The sequence below is a fragment of the Octopus sinensis genome, unplaced genomic scaffold (genome assembly GCF_006345805.1).
Source record: "Octopus sinensis unplaced genomic scaffold, ASM634580v1 Contig07101, whole genome shotgun sequence".
NCBI lineage: Eukaryota > Metazoa > Mollusca > Cephalopoda > Octopoda > Octopodidae > Octopus > Octopus sinensis.
Window position 1 is genome coordinate 662,927 of NW_021829832.1, and position 19,750 is coordinate 682,676.

The following is a 19,750-nucleotide window of genomic DNA, read 5'->3' on the forward strand; positions in this document are numbered from 1 at the left end:
ACGAATCTGGAGTAAAAGAAGACGAGGAAAGCGGAATAGATGAGCAGTTGAGTGTTCGTCAGCATACCAAATGTTACTGAATAAAGAGATCTATATGTCCATTTTGTGTGCATAGTGGTTTAGTGAGTGGTGATGGCCAGATCGGAAACGAGAAAAGTTTATCTGAGCGGAACGGCCAGGATGCATTTCTGAAGGGTGAACATCCGGTGGGAGTTTATTGAGGACCGTGTTAGATGTCAGCTTGAGAATTCCTGGAGATGAGATGAAATCTTGAATTCTTTTTATTGGATGTGAAAATCGGTGCAGGCCATTAATTTTAGCAGAATTGTCAGTGTATTCTTCAGTGAACAACCATTTCCTTTTAGCACACTTAGAGCAGAAAAAGGATGATTGGAATTTCGCGATGCAAATAGGAATTGTGCTCCTCTCATATTTAGATGTTCTCCAACCGGCAAAAGGTTTGTTTTACAGTGGAGGCGATCAATTGGGGTTGATTTCAGACACCCACATATAGTGCGCATGACTTTGTTTTCTATTGATTGAAGTTCCATTATCGAGCTTGTAGATAGGTGGGCCGGCCAACTTGGACTCGCGTAACTTAATACGGGTCGTATTTATTGTTTGTAAACTCGTTTGAGGAGTGGCTTTTGGGCACCTGTAATGTGACCACTTATTGCTTTTAGTATGTTTGTGCGTCTCTTTGCCTTGTCAGAAATGCTAGAGAAATTTTGTCCTGGACGGCTTCAATGAGAAGAGACCACCATAGTAGGGTTTTTGCATACTGGAAGGTCAGAACCAAAAGGGATAACTTCGGGTGAAGGTTTGATTGTCTTCTGTCAGAAAAAAATAAGGTGACCGATGATTTCGAGAGCGAAGCCTCGAGTCTGTTCTCAATGAATCAATTCTCAACGGAGTATAGTTTTTGCTGGATGTTGAAAGAGGCTGATATGTAGTCTGCGTACTTAGAAGCAATAAAAATGTCATCTGCATAAGATAATGTCAAGTTGTTTGGGTCGTTAGCCGGAAAGTCATGTAAATATAAGTTAAACAGGGATGGAGACAACACAGAACCCTGCGGTACCCCATTTGGAAGATAGCGTTGTTTTGAACAGTGTCCATAAGGGAGACGTATCCCATTCGACCAGATAAGAAGTTTGCAAACCAGGATTTGAAGTTTCAGTTTAGGTCTATCTTTAGAATTTTGTTGATAAGGTATCGCCTTTGAGATATCGATCAAAGCTAGTACTGTTCGTTTTGGTGGTCTCTTCTCATTGAAGCCGTCCAGGACAAATTGTGGAAGTGTTGTTAAGTGGGTAGTTGTTGAGTGTAGTGATTTAAAACCATGTTGGGTATGGGAAGTTGGCAAATGTTTGGATATTCGAGCAAGGTCGAAAGAAGACTTTTAGGAACACCGTCGTCGCATTGACGATAACGTGAATTGACCCCAGATAGAAAACTATCCTCTTTCGGATTCGAATCCACGACTGTCCAGATCCATTATCCATAGCTAAAGCTTACTTTGAACCCAGGAGTGTTCCAGGGTGATTCATTATCTCCTTTACTACTTGTTATGGTATCCCCTAAGCAGGCGCCTTAACTCGGTGTTTCTTAAAATCAAAATTAACTAAGAAGATCCTTGGAGATGAATTCTGAAAAATTAGCATCTAATGTTAATCATGCTGTGAGAATTTGAAAGGAATCAACAGATATTACTATCTGGGTGTATTTGGAAATGGCGGAAATAATTTTCTTAATAAATAAGCTTAGATAAAATTAGGAAGAGGATGACTATCGAAAACAAAACTAAATTTAGTAAATTTATTTTACGCCATAAATGAATATGCATTTAAGAATACTCGACTTTTCCGATCGGTTTGTGAATATGACATGTGTACAAATAAATTTTGTTTGTTTAATTTAAAACATTGTTACTGCCTTTAATTGCTTTTGTATTTTATAATGCCAGGAAAGCGACGAGCATGAGAATTTTGTGGAATATTTTGTGGCCGCGGCTCAAAAGCGCTGCTCCAGAAGAATCAAATGGCGATTGCCACATACACTGCAAGTCATCATTCAGAAGAAGAATGAGACCACGCATGATGAAATGGGAAATGAGCTTAGTCACTTGATATCTCTGTATCGAAGCCAACATTATCTACAGTTGTAAAAGTCTTGGGATTCTTATTTTTTCCAATATTTATCCAAAATGAAACTGCAAAACTGAACAGCCTTGTAACTAATTATCAACAATAATAACCCATCGTAAAGAAAATGATTTCAAAAAAACACTCGAAAGAAGACTTTTAGGAATACCGTCGCCGCATTGAGAAACTTTCGATCGCTATAGTGAGAGGTGATGTGGACTGACTTTAGGCTATCACTAATTAGTTTTTTAATTGTTAAATAAAACTAAAGAATCTCGGTGCCATTCTCGAAACTAGCAATACTAAGTATTTTATACAGTAGAACTTGTCTAAACCGGCCTCCAAATATACCAGATTGATTTTTTACCGCCCGTTTTCACCGGTCCCAATTCTTTACTTAAAACCTTCTGGAGTAGCATCTTACTAAATAAAATCTGATTTAAAGACCATTGATAAGATGATTTTCAGAAATCTCAAAATCTCGATAAACCGGACATACAGTGCTCGTCAAAAAAAATTGCTCAGCCATTTTTTCATGCTTTTATTGACAAATTAATAAAAAATTTAATCTCACGCTTCATTTTTTATTCTAATTCTTAAGTATACTAATTTATTAATGCGATTTTATTTCAATATAAGGAATTTAAAGCATAAAAATTTAAATCTCGTGACAAAAAACATTGCTCACTTTTCTTGTTATTGCATATGCCACGTTCTCCCAAGAAACAGTTAACTGAATTTAAAAAAGGGATGATTATTGCGTACTTTAAAGAGGGTAAATCAATCAGAGAAATCTCAAAAATACTTAATTTGCCGTATTCCACAATTTCATTTAATATTCGAGAATTTGGAACACTGCATCGGAGACCGGGCTCAGGACGTCTTCCGAAACTAAGTTCCCCCCAAATACAATTTTTATGTAATGAAACCGAATCACATCCTACATTTTTGGCAGTGGATTTGTCCAACAAAACTAAAGAAACTTTCAATATTGATGTTTCCCCTAGGACAATTCTGAGAACTTTGAATAAAAATGGGGTATATTGTCGTGTAGCAAAAAGAAAGCCATTGCTTTCTCAAAAAATATTATTTCGAGATGGTCTGCGTCACTACGATTTTTATAGATATCTGATAGTACATGGAAATCGGTGATATTCTCAGATTAGTCAATGTTCGATGTTTTTAACAACAGAAAACATCAGCTTGTTTACAGAAAAAATAAAACGGAGTTAAAAAATGCACATTTGCTGCCGACTGTTAAGTTCAAAGTAGGGAGAGTTATGATTTGGGGCTGTATATCGTATAGTGGTGTGGGCAATTTGGTTTTTATCAAAGAAACTATGAACTCTGGATATTGTATAAATTTACTGTCTAATAATCTGGACCAATCAGCTGAAAAAATGGGCTTATCCTCGTTTATTTTTCAACAGGATAATGCTTCATGCCATACATCTCGTATGGTTAAGGCATATTTCGAAACCAAAAAATATATTATTCTTGATTGGCCATCGCAATCGCCGGATCTTAACCCAATAGAGCATGTATGGTGCTTTATGAAAAGAGAATTAGCTAAAAATCCCCCGAAAAGTAAAGAGGATCTAAAGACAAATATTATGAAAATTTGGCAGTCAATTCCTAAAAGTTTATTACAAAACTTAGTAAATTCAATGAGAAAAAGGAGTTATTCTTTATATTTAGCAAGGGGAGGACATATTAATTACTGATAATGAGATTTCCAAATTTGTGCTAATGTTTTTTGTCTTGCAATTTTTTGTTTAAGTTTGTAAATAAAAAAGAAAAATTTTATTATAAAAATTAAGGTATAATAATAAAATACTACTTAAAGATGTTTACAAAAAAATTGGTGAGCAATTTTTTTTGACGACCACTGTATAATTAAAACAATATTATCAATACAAAAATAAGTAATTCCAATAATTTTTTTGATAAAAAATTAAATATTCATTTCACCCAAAATAACAAAAAGTGATTTAATTATCGAAAGACCGTCAAAAAATGGAAAGGGAAGAACATTTAAAGCTGCCAATCGAAACGATAACGACACAACACACCTACAAACTAACTCAAAACCAAAACTTGATAAAAAATTCAAAATAATAGCAAAAAATAGACATTGGACTTATGACGTAATCGCTCAATTCAACTAAAAATTAAAACAACAGTTCAGACTGGAAGAAAAGACGTCATAAGGATCACCGATAAACACAACAGAACTTTTGGCTATTCTTTTAATCTCGAAAATGTATCCATCGGAAGCATCCAACTCAGGTTTCAGGCATATTTGCTCTGAGGAAGAGCAGTCATTCGAGCAAATCCGACTTTGCTTAACAACCAAACTTCCACGAAGACAATAAAATTTCTAATTTAATTAATATTATTTAAACTTTAATTTTGTCTTCATTAATTGAAGAAAAACAAATTTTCCCATCATTTTTTGAACAGTTGCATTTGTCTTGTGGTACCACGTTAACTATTTTGGAAAATAATAAAAATACCAAAAAAATTATCAACACAAAACTTTTTATGTCCCTCTGGTCGCAGTTTCAGGCAACCAGAAATGTCAGAAACACTTTTTAAACGACAGTCATCCACCCAAGAGAGGACATCCCCGACATCAAATTGCGAGAACTGTCCCCCTGAATTAACGACAGTCAGTCCTGTCCCTTTTTCAAGAACATGAGACCACCCAAACCGTCCAAATGTCAACAAAACAATCCCAAACACTCCCAAAACTGGTCTTAAAATTAATAAAAACTCAAATTATTCCAAATTCCCGCGCTAAAAACTGTCAGTCTTGCAAATCCTCGGGCAGTCTAAGCCCTCCATTACTCCTCAGAACTACCGACAATCTTCTGGGACACAAGTCAACAAACAGTGCTGGGAATAGGAAAATATGTAGGCAGCCAACTCCTAAAACAGGGATCTTTAGACTGCCTTTGTGAGTTACAAACACGACCAGAAAGCACACAATGCGTGGCCAAACTCGTGGAAAAGAATAGAAATTATTCCTGCGCATAAAACAAGTGCCAATTTAAGTGGATGGGCTAATTCAATCAAATTGCTGGGGTGAGAATTGATATGTGTTTTGAAAAATATAATTTTGTAGAGTGTGTAGAAAGTGGTTAAAATAGAGAAGGCTAATACTACAAATGCCCCAATGTAGTACCACAGTGTTAGCCATCTATTATTATTAAGGAATGGGTAACCTGACGTATTTAGATGAGTCAGGAAAGCTAGTATGATCAATTCGTTTGTAGTATAGTATTGATATTAATTTTAGTTGTTGTAGTTTTTGTTGCAAGTTAAGATACCACATTGACAGATTGTTTTTACAAATTATATTTATTGGATAATATTTAAAATTAATAAAGTTATAATTTAGTTTTGTTGTATGAGACGTGTTCCATTTCAGCGATGGATGTAGTTTCTGTGTTTTACTTTTTATAGACCATTATGGAAAAGACCAATAAAGCTGCCAATCTACGCAAAAGGAGATCCACAAATTAGAGTCTGCTTCCCCCTTTACTGGATGAAACTGGTTCGTCCAGAGAAAGAAATGCCTCCCAATATTGCAGTTTTTGTTGTTCAAAGCCAGTATTGATACAACCACGAGTTGGTAGAATGAGTCGGGACGATGTGTCAAATTATCTTAAAAAAATATACAAATTGGATGTTGTTTCTGTGAATACAGAAATCCGTAGAGAATATCTTACAAAAGCCAAAAATGATGATATCAGTCAAAGGAAAAAAGCCGACAGGGACTATGAGGATGTGAAATATGCATATGTACAGCTGGTTTATGTCACTGTGCCACATTCGTTTATAGGAGTCAGATTCTGCTCCTTTTGAGTTTCCTAGTTTACTGGAAGGGGAAGAATCCATCGAAAATGTCATTAAAAACGCCTCTGAACAGTCTAACCAGTCTCATTGGTTTTGATATTTTTTGGATGAATAATTAACTACCTAAACAAATATTTTTTCTAAAAAGTTAAGTTAGCACTGTTCTAAGTGTTTTGACAAAAACGACTTATCCGGTGAATGTTAGCCACTAAAACTTAATACTTTTTAGCTAAAAGAATAAAAGGATGATTATAGTCATGTTATTGTTAGGGTGATTATAGTCATGTTGTCATCTTTATTCAGCGTAGTAGGTATAGTCACCCACTTCCTATGGAGGTTGAATTAAACGAGACTTACAATGTCATCCTCCAATAATTTGGCTGATAAGTAGTTTTTGGGCTTTCGTAGGACATAGTCATGTAAGAACTCTGTTCCATCATCAGTGGCAGACAAAGCTATTATGAACGTGGAATTTGCTTTAACGGTTATTTTATTTAGTTTATATTCATAAAAAAATTCGTCGTCCACATTTTCTTTATATGTACAATTCTTCAAGTGTACGTCCTTTCGAAAGTATTAATTAACCAATACAGTGTTTCCTGAATTTTGTAGTTCAATGTGCCCGTCTACGGGGCATTTTAGTATTCGAATCAAGTTTTGTGAGGTACTTTTATAATTTACAATATTTATTGAAGTATTCAGACTGGTATTGCCTTAAATACTTAAAACAGAAATTAGAACTGAAATATCTGGAATCACCATATTTTGAGGGATTTGTTGATATTCGATATCTAGGAAAAATTAAATGTGATTCCCACTTCATTTCCTCTCCGAGCAATTCTCGATAAACACCAATTTCCGTTTTGATGGAGACATTGCTATCATTTGTGAGCTGCAGTTGAAGTAAAGCATCCTCGAGTGTTCTCCGCATTTCGAATATTTCCATGTCTTTTTCTTTAATCATTTTTTGCAATTCGCGTTCCAAATTGTGTATTTCCTTTTCAGTATCACGAATTTGATACTTCAAGACGGAATTCTTAAACTTCGAATTAGAAACAATACAGTGTTTTTTGACTCATCTAGTTCAGATTTCAAATCAGATTCTGAATGTCGTAGTTTCGTAAACTCCTCTGCAATATGGGACATTTCGTTTAAATTCTTCTGCTCTAAAAATTCGTGTTCTTTAATCTTGAATAAGTCAAAAGATAAACCTTTGAATTATAACATGCTTCCAAATCATTGGTGATGTCTTTCAGTTTGTTGTCAAATGAAAGTTGGATGTCTTTGATTGCTAAAGAATATTCGTCCGACCACCACTTCCTCTCTCCGATTCCTCGGTTTTGAATTTTCTCCCGAAGGTTTTGTATTGCCTATAAAGTGGCTTTTTGCAATTTACAATTTCGTGAATAGCTATCATATATTCCAGTTCTTCTTGCAGAGCTCTGACTTGGTTTTGGAGGTTGATTCGTTCTATTCCCTCTCGGTTGAGATTCTTAAATATAGAAAAAGTGATACCTCTCTGGTAGATGAATAAATGTTTCTTAATTTAGCTAATTTTGTTTTTATAAGTTGATTCTCTTCGTCTGTGGAACCGAGTTTCTTGTTTAAGCAACTAATTTCACTTTCGTAAGCCAAAATCTTTTCGGCTTGTGAAACGATTAAGTCATTGTTCTCTTTAATAGTCTTACCCAACAATTCAAGCCTGAATTCTTCAAATTAAAAATACTTGGCTTTTAGATTTTGCAGAATTCGGTCGTCAAGTTCAGTTTCACTGCCGATTTTTTCCTGACTCAATTGATATAGTGTCTCCAACTCTTTAATTTCGCATTCGTACATATTCTTGATGTTTGGAGCTTCAAAGTTTATGTATTTTTGAAATATTTCCAACTCTTGTATAATCTCATGGTACTCTGCTTCTTGGTATCTCGTTTTCTCGATGAGAGCTGCCAATTTGCAATTCAACGTTTGAATTTCGCTTTTCTCTTCAATTTTTTCTTTAAAGTTGGTTAAAACGTCAATTTTTTCCAAATTTCCGGTAGTTCTTATGACATCATGTTGTTTCTGTTTGGTTGGAACACCAGATTTTAGCAGGCGAGCTCTTGAAGTGCTGCTTCTTGAAGACACTCGAGGAATATACTGATGCATACTTTATTCAAAAATTGTCTGGTTCGCCTTTAAATCATATTTTAAAGTTAAATATTCGAAAAATTACATATTTCAAATTTGTTAAATTCCAATGTTCGAAACCAATGAAAATGCTAGATTAGGTCTAAAACCAGCAATTTTTTTTGAAACAATTTTTAACCTTTAGAACTAGTCAACCTATCAGCGAATTAAAAAACTAAAAATAACCTTATTTAAAGAGTATATTTCACATTCAACTTAGTTAAGAATGTCGATATAATTGGAATGCCATTCATTATTTATTTTATCTTTAAAGCCTTTCACTGTCCATTTTAGCCTTTAATATCGAACCCTAAGACTTGGTTGAAAATTATCTAACTTAGATAAGTTCAATTAAACTAAAAAAACAAAATGATTTGTTAAATATAAGCTAATGCTTTAAGAGCAGACGGAGCACTCGATGTAATCCACGCATGTCTCAACATCTCATCGAGTCCCAACCTCGTTTTAGGCGGATTAACCAAAATCTAAAATACCCCACTTAAAACTACCCTAATAATAAAATCCTTGGATTCCACATTAAAAAAAAGATCGGGAAATTCAAATTTGACTTTGGATATCTTTTCGTAGGTCTGTCGATCAGAATCAGCAGCGAAGGGTGCAGACCCACAAATCAGTTCGAAAGCGAGTACTCCAACACTCCAATTATCAACCATGTGATCATAATGTTCAGCCGACACTATTTCCGGTGCCATATAATCAGGAGTCCCACAAAGTGTAGTTCTCCTAAACATAAAAAACGGAATAAATACAAATTGTTAGGAGAGTGGACAGACCAACCAAAGTCTGCCAGTTTAGCACTGTAGTCAATTCCTAAAAGAATGTTCTCAGGCTTAATATCTCGGTGGATCACTCCTCGTTTGTGGCAGTATTGGAGAGCAGAGATAATTTGACAGACGATTGTGGCACTTGACGCGTTATTTAGTCGTTTTCTTCTCTGTAGCAAATCAAAGAGCTCTCCATGGGGGGCATATTCGAGTACGAGAAATATTTTGTCCTTTTCGTGAAAGAATTGGTAGAGTCTCAGGATATGTGGATGTCTATTCATTATATGAAGGTTTTACTGAACATGTATCTGATTTTCGACTTCTCTGCGGAATTGACAGACCAAATTGTTTTGTACAATTTGGGATTTGAACAAAATCTTGGGTTATTTTAGTCGCATTTACTTTTAGAGCGACAATTGTGTTGTAATTCTTTTCCTTTGCTAAGTAAACGTGTCCAAAACGTCCCCCTCCGAGTGGCTTTCCGATTGAAAAACTACTCAGTGATATATTTTTCCTTTTGTATATTTTAATTTAATATTTCTTACTCTTTAATAGACATGAACCACCTCGAAATAAAATGTCCGCCAAATATATTATATTAAATAATAAATAATCTGAGTTCACTTTGAGTAACTATTTCTTTAATATTTTTCTTCCGTAATTTAGTGTGTCGGATATAAAGGTATGTCGTCAATGTTCTTGCCCATCTAGGATGTTACGTTGTCAACGTTGTTTCGAATAATTGATAAATTTATTTCAAGGATATTAATTTTCTCTTTTTATTTTTGAGTTATGCCCATATCCATTGATGAGGCCAAACTATGAATCCCGTTGACCTACCAACATGATTTCATATTAGATATTCTTTACAGTCGGGAATTTTGTTATAACAATATTTTACACATTTTTTCTTTTTTCTTAAACGTTTCACAATAATTTAATTATTCTTTTTAGTTGATTCATTTATTTGTTAAATTTTTCACTTTTTAACCAAAAAATATCATCAAAAAACGACTCTAGTCTTTCAAAAATATATTTCTTTAATAGTTTGAGAGAGTGATGTTTTACCTGAACTTATATTATGAATTACATTGATTGACCTTCAATAAAACCACTATTTTTAGAAAAAACAGAATCAGAAACTTATATTCAATTGAACCCAAAAGAGCAATTGAAACTTATTAAATAAGCTTGGAATAGTCATTTTAAAATTAAAATACAGACTGTAAAGTTAATAAAAATATGATATTAGATAAATAGAAAAGTCAGATTACCATCGTTAGTCGAGAACTCTGAGCCCAATTTAAAAAAATTCACAATAATTCATCTACTGATAATTTCACTTTGTAAAAATTTAATTTTCATGAAAATAGACAAAATCTTGTTAACATATCAGATTTCCATAATAATTAAGCGGTACGGAGTGTGCGTCATTGATGAGATAGTACATATAAATAGATTCGAACGTCGACTAAAATAAAACAATGTCGAAAAAAGATGCTCCCGAATCGAAAACTCGTCAGACTGGTGGATCTTTTATCATGCAGTCATTTTAGATTGCCCTTTCATTTCAGTGAGGGCTCGACAGAGAAAAACTGTCGAAAAAATACAACTTCCAAACAAAAAACCCGAGAAAGTGAATATAAATTCAAGTATATCGGTTTCCAATACGTAAAGAACCTCGAGTGAGCTATGATCTGGATTCGATGATTCGAATAAGAGATTCTCCTACCAGTGGCTATTCCTCAGCGTCAGAGTGGTCAAAGGGCAGTCTCTTTTCGAGCTTCGAGGTCAATTCTCCCTCCAGTGAAAGTTGCATCTCGAAAATCAAATTCAGTTTACTTTTTTATATAATCATTTTTATTAGATTCAAAAAATGCCAAACTTCAAAATCCTGAAGAGTCTGGTTTTATATTTCATAAACTGTTTCAGAATCTGAATCACATACCCAAGAATGATAAAATAAAAAGCCTTCTTTTTATGAAATTTAAAATAAACTGGGTTTTATGAATTATTTTTCACACAATTTTATTGTAAGATAATTAAAAAGTAATTAGAAAGAAATTTTACTGCCAAAAATGCACTGTTGTATTGTTAAAGTTTAATATTAAAATTTGACATTCCGACAATTTTTATAAAGTGCATCTTTTGGGCTGATTTTAGCTCTATACGTAATAAAACGATTTTTTTCCTAGTTAATTAGTTATTATTCTTAAATAAAAAGATAAATAATTTTCTAACGTCTCTTTAACGTCATTTATATTTCTTTTTCTAAATAAAATACCCAAAGTTCCTCCTATTTCGATAACTTTATACTATTTAATCCGAACTGATGCTGCTGTGGAATACAAGACGTGGAATATTTTTTTAATCAAAAATCGAAAAATACGAATATGCTCATCAAGATTGAGACAACCTAGAAAAGTTGCTTGAATTAGGTCAAAGCGGAAAAATTCGTGTTTTGGAAAATTTGGATATCATAAGTGGAGAATAAACATTGATTTTCCATTTTTCATATGGAGAGGCATCTGAATTTCGAGCCCAGCTGCAGAATATCTCTGAATCTGGATTGCAGATAGATATTTACCGATTCTAGGCTATCTTAATCGCTCTAAAAGAAATTTGTGACAGAGACGACTTGAGTTAATTAATTAGTTTAAGAAAAACCCGACATTTTAATTTACAATAAGGTCATCTAGAAGATTGTTATCGTGGTGGTGGGGATCACATGCCTAAATCATTTGCAAAAGTTGGAAGCGGATTGCAAAAATATGAAGATGATGCCTTAGCCCACGTCATTCCTTGTGCAATGACATGCTAGCCAAATATTACAAGTGTTACTGTTTAGCCTAAACAAGAATATCCAGGGTTATATCCAGGGTTATATCCAGTTGACTGTTCTTAAAAGAACTTTTGAGACTGTCTCTTTTGATGCTCCCCGATTCAATCCTTTTCTACATTTAATCAACTAGAAACCCTGGAATGCACGTTTTTGGAAATTTACAAAGCCAGAGCAAAATGTTGTTTTTCAAGATTTGGAAATTAGTTATCACAATAAAATATTTGATGCCTCTTTTTGAAAGAACAACAATTTTTGGAAAATCTCTTGACTTTCTATATTGGTTTTTTTCAGTAATCTTCGAGTTTTTGAGCATACAAGTGTCTTTTTAGAGTCTTTAAATTCGTGATTAATTTCTCTGTCATAATTAATCTAACAAAATTGAACTTTAATTAAAGTTAATTTCAGTCTTAATTTTATTTTTATTGCACAATGTACTTTAGAAGTAAGTTTACTCAATTTTTAAGAATTAAAGGCCCACTACGTGAATTTATCGGACCTAGTCAAAGTGGGTTTTTTTCTGGAAGATCAACTTCCGATGCTGTTTGGAGCCACAAATGGATGTGTGCTTCGTGCCAAAAATATAAAGGGGAGTACCACATAATGGGAATCGACCTATCTAAAGCATTTGACTCAATCAGTAGAATTAAGATGATTCAAATATTAACGCCACTACTCGAAGAAGATTGCAACAGAATAATTTGTTATCTACTCTTCTCCACTCAGCTATTTATCCAGCTTGAAAATCAGAAATCCAGAGTATTCGAAACAAACAAAGGAGATGCCCTACCCCCGGTCTTATTCATTGTATATCTGGAGGCGACCCTACGAGATGCCAGGAATAATATCCCCAGACATATTACAGAAGTCATCTTCGCATATAATATAGATTTCACGGCAACAGACCACCAATTAGAAGGTACTATGGACAAATTGGCCAACACTTTTGAAAAATCATTCCTAAAAATTAACACTGAGAAAACAGAATACACTATAGTGAGGCGATGTGAACAACAACACGAGGAAAAATGGAGGTATACAAAGAAACTTGGCACTCTCTTAGGAGATACAGAAGACATGATACGAAGAAAATCACTAGCAACTTTCGCGCTTAAGAGATTAAACAACATATGGTTGAGAGGCAAACAAATTTCTACGTTTTTAAAAATCAAACTATACAATATGTTCGTAAAACCAGTTTTACTGTACAACTCCTCCACTTGGGCACTCACAGTGCACGTAATGGAAAATCTGAATTCTTTCCATATAATGCAGCTGAAATACATCCTAAGAATCTTTTGGCCAAAATACACCCCTCGACATTAAAATCCGGACAGTTAATAAATCGTCATTTTTATTATCAAATTTAGAAAAAAAAACCTTTGAGCATAATATTTTTTCGAAAGCAACAAAGGAGTATTTTTCTGCAAACAAAATTAATTTACTCGATTGGCCGGCTCAATCCCCCGATATGAATCCCATTGAACATATTTGGTCAAAAATTAAATATGAATTATCGAGGGATGATACAGAAAATCGACCAAAAAATAAACATCAACAAAAGGAGAAAATATTAGAAATTTGGAATAAAGTTCCAATTGATTTTATTCGAAAATTAATAAATTCGATGAAAACTCGGAGTTTAGAGTTATATAAATCAAGAGGAAAGCATATTCCTTATTGATATTTTATTTTTTGAAATTTGTCCGGAATTTTTTGTCTTAAAAAAATCGGTTTTGCTTTATTCTCAATATTTTAAAAAGATTTATAAATAAATATTATAAAATTAAAAAATATAGATGATATTAGCATGCTTAAGTTTTTAATTTAATAAAATTGATAATAAAAATGACGATTTATTAACTGTCCGGATTTTAATGTCGAGGGGTGTACATATCAAACAAACATCTCTACTCCAAGTAAAATGTACATCCGTTGGACAAAGAACTGAGAAGTAATAGATGGGACTTATTCGGTCACATCCTAAGAATGGACAGGAAAACTCCCGCAAATCTCGCAATGGGACACCACTACGCTCCCCATCCGGGAACAATCTTCGAGAAAGACAGCGAATCACTCTAGCAACCCTTCTGCATCAAGATCTAACTTTGATTGGAAAAGGGTTGAAATCAGCAGACGATCTTGAGCACCTAAGGGAACTATCGAGGAACAGAGGGACTTGAAGCGATTAACAAAATGCATCCAGAAGAGGGTGGCACAAGCGAGATAACTTTACTAACGTTATTTTGCGGTGTGCTTATTAATAATAATAATTGAGTTTTAATTTTTAGATGACTCCTTAGCTGCTTAAAACCCGGCTCATAATCTTCGCAAGTCCACCAACAAACAAAAAATACGTGCAATCTTTGGACATTACTCTGTTGAAAATCCCTTTGGAAAACAGAAAAAAGACCACCATTAATACACGACTTTATCTCCACGAAGGCCATCCGGAGACTATCACCGAACAAAATACTTTAAGAATCTCCTCAGGAAATCGACAAATCAGAATACTACTGCAAAGAAAGGAACGTGTGATTCTCAAAAGACTTCGCTGCGGACATCACTTCTACCTTGGACATGATTACATAAAAAAACAAAAAAAGACTCTGTCATGTGTGTAATTCCAATCCGATTTCTGTCCACCACTTGTTCTACTGTTGCTACCACATGCAGCGCTTTGAGATCTCTCGGAGCGACCTTCCCATGGTGTGCGCCGCTTAATAGCTAATGGCTTCCTGCATTTCCGGAAGTTCGAGCTACTAACTAATTGCCTAAATTATTGGCAGGAGTTGAAATGTATGAATCTCCTATTTTAGCTTTAGCAAAATCAGCATTTCCATTAAAAATGGGAAATTCACCGACCGAGGATGAGGTCTCTAGTGGATTGCATTGATATCACGTAACTATTTGTCAAATTTCTACTGTGATCTTTGTGTTTCAATAAAATAATAAATAAATATTTTTACCTGTTTTTCATAAGTCACAATTTTGATAAAAATTTTCAAGATTACATATAATTTAAAGACCTAAGTATTTTTTGTAATTTTATATGTATCCATGACTTTGAGAGAAGAACTATACTTTACCCTCAGGAACAAAAAAAGTCATCGCAAACCAATTTGAGAAACAATTTAACACATTAAATGGATCTCTGGATGCTTTCGTCGGACCGCCAAAAGAATTAGTAATTCCGATTACGTCTGAAGAAGTGCAATCAACAATTTTAAAATTGAGGAACAGTCGATTTCCGGGACCCGATAACATTAACTTCGAAATACTGAAATACGGGCCATATATACTAATTGAAACCATTGCTAAACTGCTGAACGATATGTTCACATCGAATTCTTCTCTACCTTTGGGGAAAGGCATTCCAATCCCAATTCAAAAACCACATAAGCCGAAAGGCCCTTTGGAGAACCTACGGCCGGTCATTCTTTTAAACTCTCTTCGAAAAGTGCTTGCACTGATCATCCTGAATCAAATAAAAGAGCCTGTCGACGAATACCTCTCTGCCAGTCATAGTGGGTTCAGACAAGGGAGATCTACAGCGGATATTGTATGGAGCCATCGATAAAGATGCGCTATATCTCAAAGATTCAAATGTGCAACCAAGCTTTTGGGAATTGACATGTCAATTGAATTAAGAAAATGGTTCCTTTGTGTAAACAAAGAAAAAAACTGATCTTGTGAAAGTAACAAGATCAAATGACAAAATCGATGAAAAATGAAGCCATGTACAAAAACTTGCCTCTCTTCTGGGAGACAGTGAGGATATTGCAAGGAGAAAAATGCTTGCATCTACAGCAATACAACTCCGGACAAGGAAGGAATGGATATCATATGGATCAGCGAATGTTCAACTCCGGACAAGGCTTTACAATGCCTTTGTGAAACCCGTGTTAATGTATAACTCCTCCACTTGGGGTTGCACAGATACGGAACTGACACGTCTTAACAGTTTCCACAGAGAACAATTGAGAAAACTGTTCAAAATGCAATGGCCCTATATAATATCCCCGGAGTCGTTATACAGAAAGTGTTCTACAAGGCCACTTTGCATTGACATTGTTGAATCCCGCAGGAAGCTATTTGGACACATACTGCGAATGGACCACTCCGCACCCGCAAATACGGTGATGGGGGATTAATTCCAATGCGACAAACCACGATTCCGGAGACGCCTACGCACTACGTTACCTGTCATTCTAAACGCAGACCTCGCCCGAATCAAATCCTGTCAAGACCGGTGATGACTTGGACAGGCTGCGGCTCACAGCGCTTAACCGAGGAAAATAGAGGAGACTCGTTACTAACATTGTTTTGGGTGTTGCACAGGTAGGACTATAATTATTATGGCCCTACAATAAGTGCGTTAATAATATATATCCAAGAAGTCCAGAAGAGTATTATTACAATATCAAGCAATGACTTCTACTAAAAGTGAAGAGTCTCCTGTCCACTTCTTTGAAGTAGACTATCAAAACGTTCTTCTCTGATCTTCAAATCGTTTACTTTAATTTGCCGACAGTCATTCTACTCATTTCTGTAATCACAGGAGTATAAATTTACATTAGATAAACTAATATGATTAGCATGACTAACAAATCTTTAAAACTCGTAGGGAGAATCGAGAAACTGATCTCCAGAAGACGACGAGAGCCTTTGGAAAACTAATGGCTGTTCCAAAGAATCTTAATTGCAATTCTGAGGAGCAACGTCTTTTCGATCATTAGTAGTTTTATGCTAATTCGTGGGCATGCAGGCCGTATTAATTCATCTTTCGACCTGATTAATAATTGCTAGAAGTGATCCCAATCTCAATTAAAGTTACAATGACTAGACAAATCAATATTTATAGTGGTTTCCACTCGTGACTTGATTAGCTACTGTAGATTAGATTAAGTATTACTCGAGTCTCTTTGATTTTGTAATTCTATACTGTCACAAATAAACATCAAGAATTTTATTTAGACAAATCAATATAACAAAGAGGAATTTCCCATTCAACGGCTACAAATAGTCTTGGCATTCAAAGAATTTCTTCATTCATTCCTAGAGCCGCAAAACCATAAATACACAAGTAATAAATTGACCAAAATAAAACTACTCAAAACCACGAGAAAAACCAAAGACAATATCAATGAGCCCGCCTATACAAGTGGGTGGGTCTAAAGTCACGAGTCCCCTCATTCCCAGCCACCTTCGACCTGTAATCCGGCAGTATAGGCAAAAACTCAGGCTCACAAGGCAAAGGGGCCTCCAAAAAGTAATCCGAATCAGCACAGGCAGAAGCAGTCACTCGCTTGGTCGGGTCATAAGTGAACATTGAGTTAAGAAGTGCCAGTCCAGACTCAGAAAGCCGAGGAAAGGTCTGCTTCATCGTATTATAAGGCTGATTCCTGAGAGTGAACTTCTTGAGAAGAGGCAGCTGATCCATCTCCGGCCAAATCTTGTTCGTAGGCGAACCGAACTGCTTGATAATGTAATCAATCTGCTCTATTTCAGTTCTACGACACTGGACTGAAGCACAGAGAAACTAGACCTTCCAGGCATGAATGGTTTCCACAGCAAGAGCTCGGCCAAAATGCATCCCCCCGCCCAAATATCAATCCCAGTCGTCTGGTGAGAAGCCCCCAGGAGAATCTCCGGAGACCGATACCACAGAGTGACCACATTCGGACTCATCGGGGTCAGAGGCAACTGGTATATCCTCGACAACCCCAAATCCGCGATTTTGATCTGCCCCTTACTAGTCATTAGCAAATTAGAAAGTTTGAGGTCTCGGTGGATGACGTAGTTGATGTGAAGGAATCGGAGACCTGCCAAGACCTACGAATGGGTGGACAAGACTGACCTGAAGAAACACACATTTGACTTGAGCCTCGTCGAATGGCCGACTTAAATTGTCACAAATCGAGGCCAAGTCGTGATCACAAAATTCCATGGCCAGGTAAATGGAGGACAGGTCCTTGTCCACAAAGACTTCTTTAAAGTTGACCAAATGCTCATGTTGGAGGTTTAGGAGGATGTTGATTTCACGGAGAGCTGTGACGGGGATTCCCACCACGGACTGTTTTCCTGGGTTCATTTTGACTCGTTTGAGGGCGAATATTTCTCTGGAACGTCTGTTTATAGCCCTGTAGACCACCCCGTAGGCTCCTTCTCCGATTGTGTTGAGGATTTCGAATCGGTCTATGGACCGGCAGAGTCCCCACTTGTCGTCATCTGGCACAACGAAAGGCTTGAGGGTGGATAATGAAATGAGTCTGAGTCTATGATCCATCACAAGACTAATTCAATATTATTATTTTATTTTAATTAAATATTCAAAAATTACTGAATTATAAATTAGACATTAATATTCCATTACGTATGAAAGTGCATTTAATTAAATAAATATTTATAGGCATTAAAAGTCGTCAAGTATTTAATTAGGCGTAGCATATGTTGCGATTTATTTTTTTGAAATAAAATTAATTCAATTTGTAATCAATATACATTTGTTTATTATCTAATTACACGTTGCTACTTGTATTAATTCAATATTTATTTCAATGAGGTTTAACTTATTGATTAATATTTAAGTATTTATAATTAAAACCTATTTAAAGTCTAAAATCGGTTGTTTTAATATTATAGTAGAAATGGATTCATTGGTTGACTCCATTCTTTTCCCTTTGGAGGAACTCCAGCTTTGCTCCCAAGCAGAGAAAGAACTAGTCATCGTGACTAATCACCGAATTATCTGCCTCCTCCGTGCCGAATGGTCAGTCCTTTACAGAAAAATGATTAAAAATTGGACCACTTCTCCCACATGTATCTCCCTCGATAGATTCGATCTGGTCGAAACAAAAATCGACTTTGAAAAACACGAACAAAATAAACTTCTGAGCGAAACTCTGGACAGAACTCAACATTTGTGTGGACAGAGTGCATTTTTCTTATACAACAGCGAACATAAAGTTTTCAAAACACGGATGGAGTGGATGAAGGGAATCTCTGCCTTATTTGAAGGTTTTGGGTATCTAAAACCCCAGGGGTCCCCGATATTATGAGAAAGGAGATCAACAGAATGGGCTTTGAGGTCGACTCTGGGAATACCTGGAGGATCTCGACAGTAAATAAGGATTTTGGAATGTGTCCGACATATCCGCAGACTTTGTTGTGTCCAGCTGACATGACTGATCTCCAATTGAAGGAAATGGCAGATTTCAGGAAGAAAATGAGGATTCCTTCTGTAGTGTGGCGGTATAGTTCAATCAGGGAAAGTGGAATAGTTGTTCCTGGAATGGAGCCGTCCTGATGAGGTGTTCTCAGCCTCAATATGGGATTATTGGCCGGAGATGTCCCGAGGATGAATTGTTCATTTCCAGAGTGTCTGAAATGTGTGAAAATGGAATCAAAATTGCTGATTGTCGCTCTTATATGGCTGCCACTGCCAACAGGACCCGAGGAGGGGGAGTGGAGTTCCCAGGTTATGGAATGCCACCAAATTTGCAGAATATTACAACTTTCCAGTTTTTTTTCTAAATATTCCAAACATCCACAAAGTCCGCAGTTATGGAGATGATTTAAAAAACAACTGCTCTCAATGGCAGAGGAATAATGGCTCTCCTTTGGAGACTACCAAGTGGATGGAGTGCATCAGAAATATTCTGAGCTCAGGAAACGAATGTGTTGGAGAAGTCATCGATTTTTCTCGATCCCTTCTCATACACTGTTCAGACGGATGGGACAGAACAGCTCAGATTTCTTCTCTCGTTCAAATTCAACTCGACCCATACTATCGATCAATACTTGTACTAAGAACTATTTATAGATTAGGGATTCCAAGTGCTGGTTGAGAAGGAATGGGTTGCTCATGGCCATTGTTTTGCTACTCGGTGTGGGGGAGAGGAGGACTCGCCAGTTTTTGTGCAGTGGATTGAGTGTGTTTATCAGTTAATGAT

At 35.6% G+C, this 19,750-nt stretch overlaps 1 protein-coding gene and 1 long non-coding RNA gene across 2 annotated transcripts; both read right to left on the reverse strand.

The window, feature by feature from the left end:
• Nucleotides 1–8,868: 8,868 nt before the first annotated feature.
• Nucleotides 8,869–18,308, reverse strand: LOC115227742 (cyclin-dependent kinase 10-like). Its single transcript, XM_029798485.1, has 3 exons — nucleotides 18,300–18,308; nucleotides 17,656–18,091; nucleotides 8,869–9,240 (listed from the first exon to the last, which is right to left on the reverse strand). Exons 2-3 carry the CDS (start codon nucleotides 18,082–18,084, stop codon nucleotides 8,869–8,871), a joined length of 801 nt encoding a protein of 266 aa, XP_029654345.1. The 5' UTR covers nucleotides 18,085–18,091; nucleotides 18,300–18,308.
• LOC115227763 lies at nucleotides 16,900–17,626 on the reverse strand. Its single transcript, XR_003883152.2, has 2 exons — nucleotides 17,344–17,626; nucleotides 16,900–17,308 (listed from the first exon to the last, which is right to left on the reverse strand). It is a non-coding gene; the product is annotated as an uncharacterized LOC115227763 (long non-coding RNA).
• Nucleotides 18,309–19,750: the final 1,442 nt, after the last annotated feature.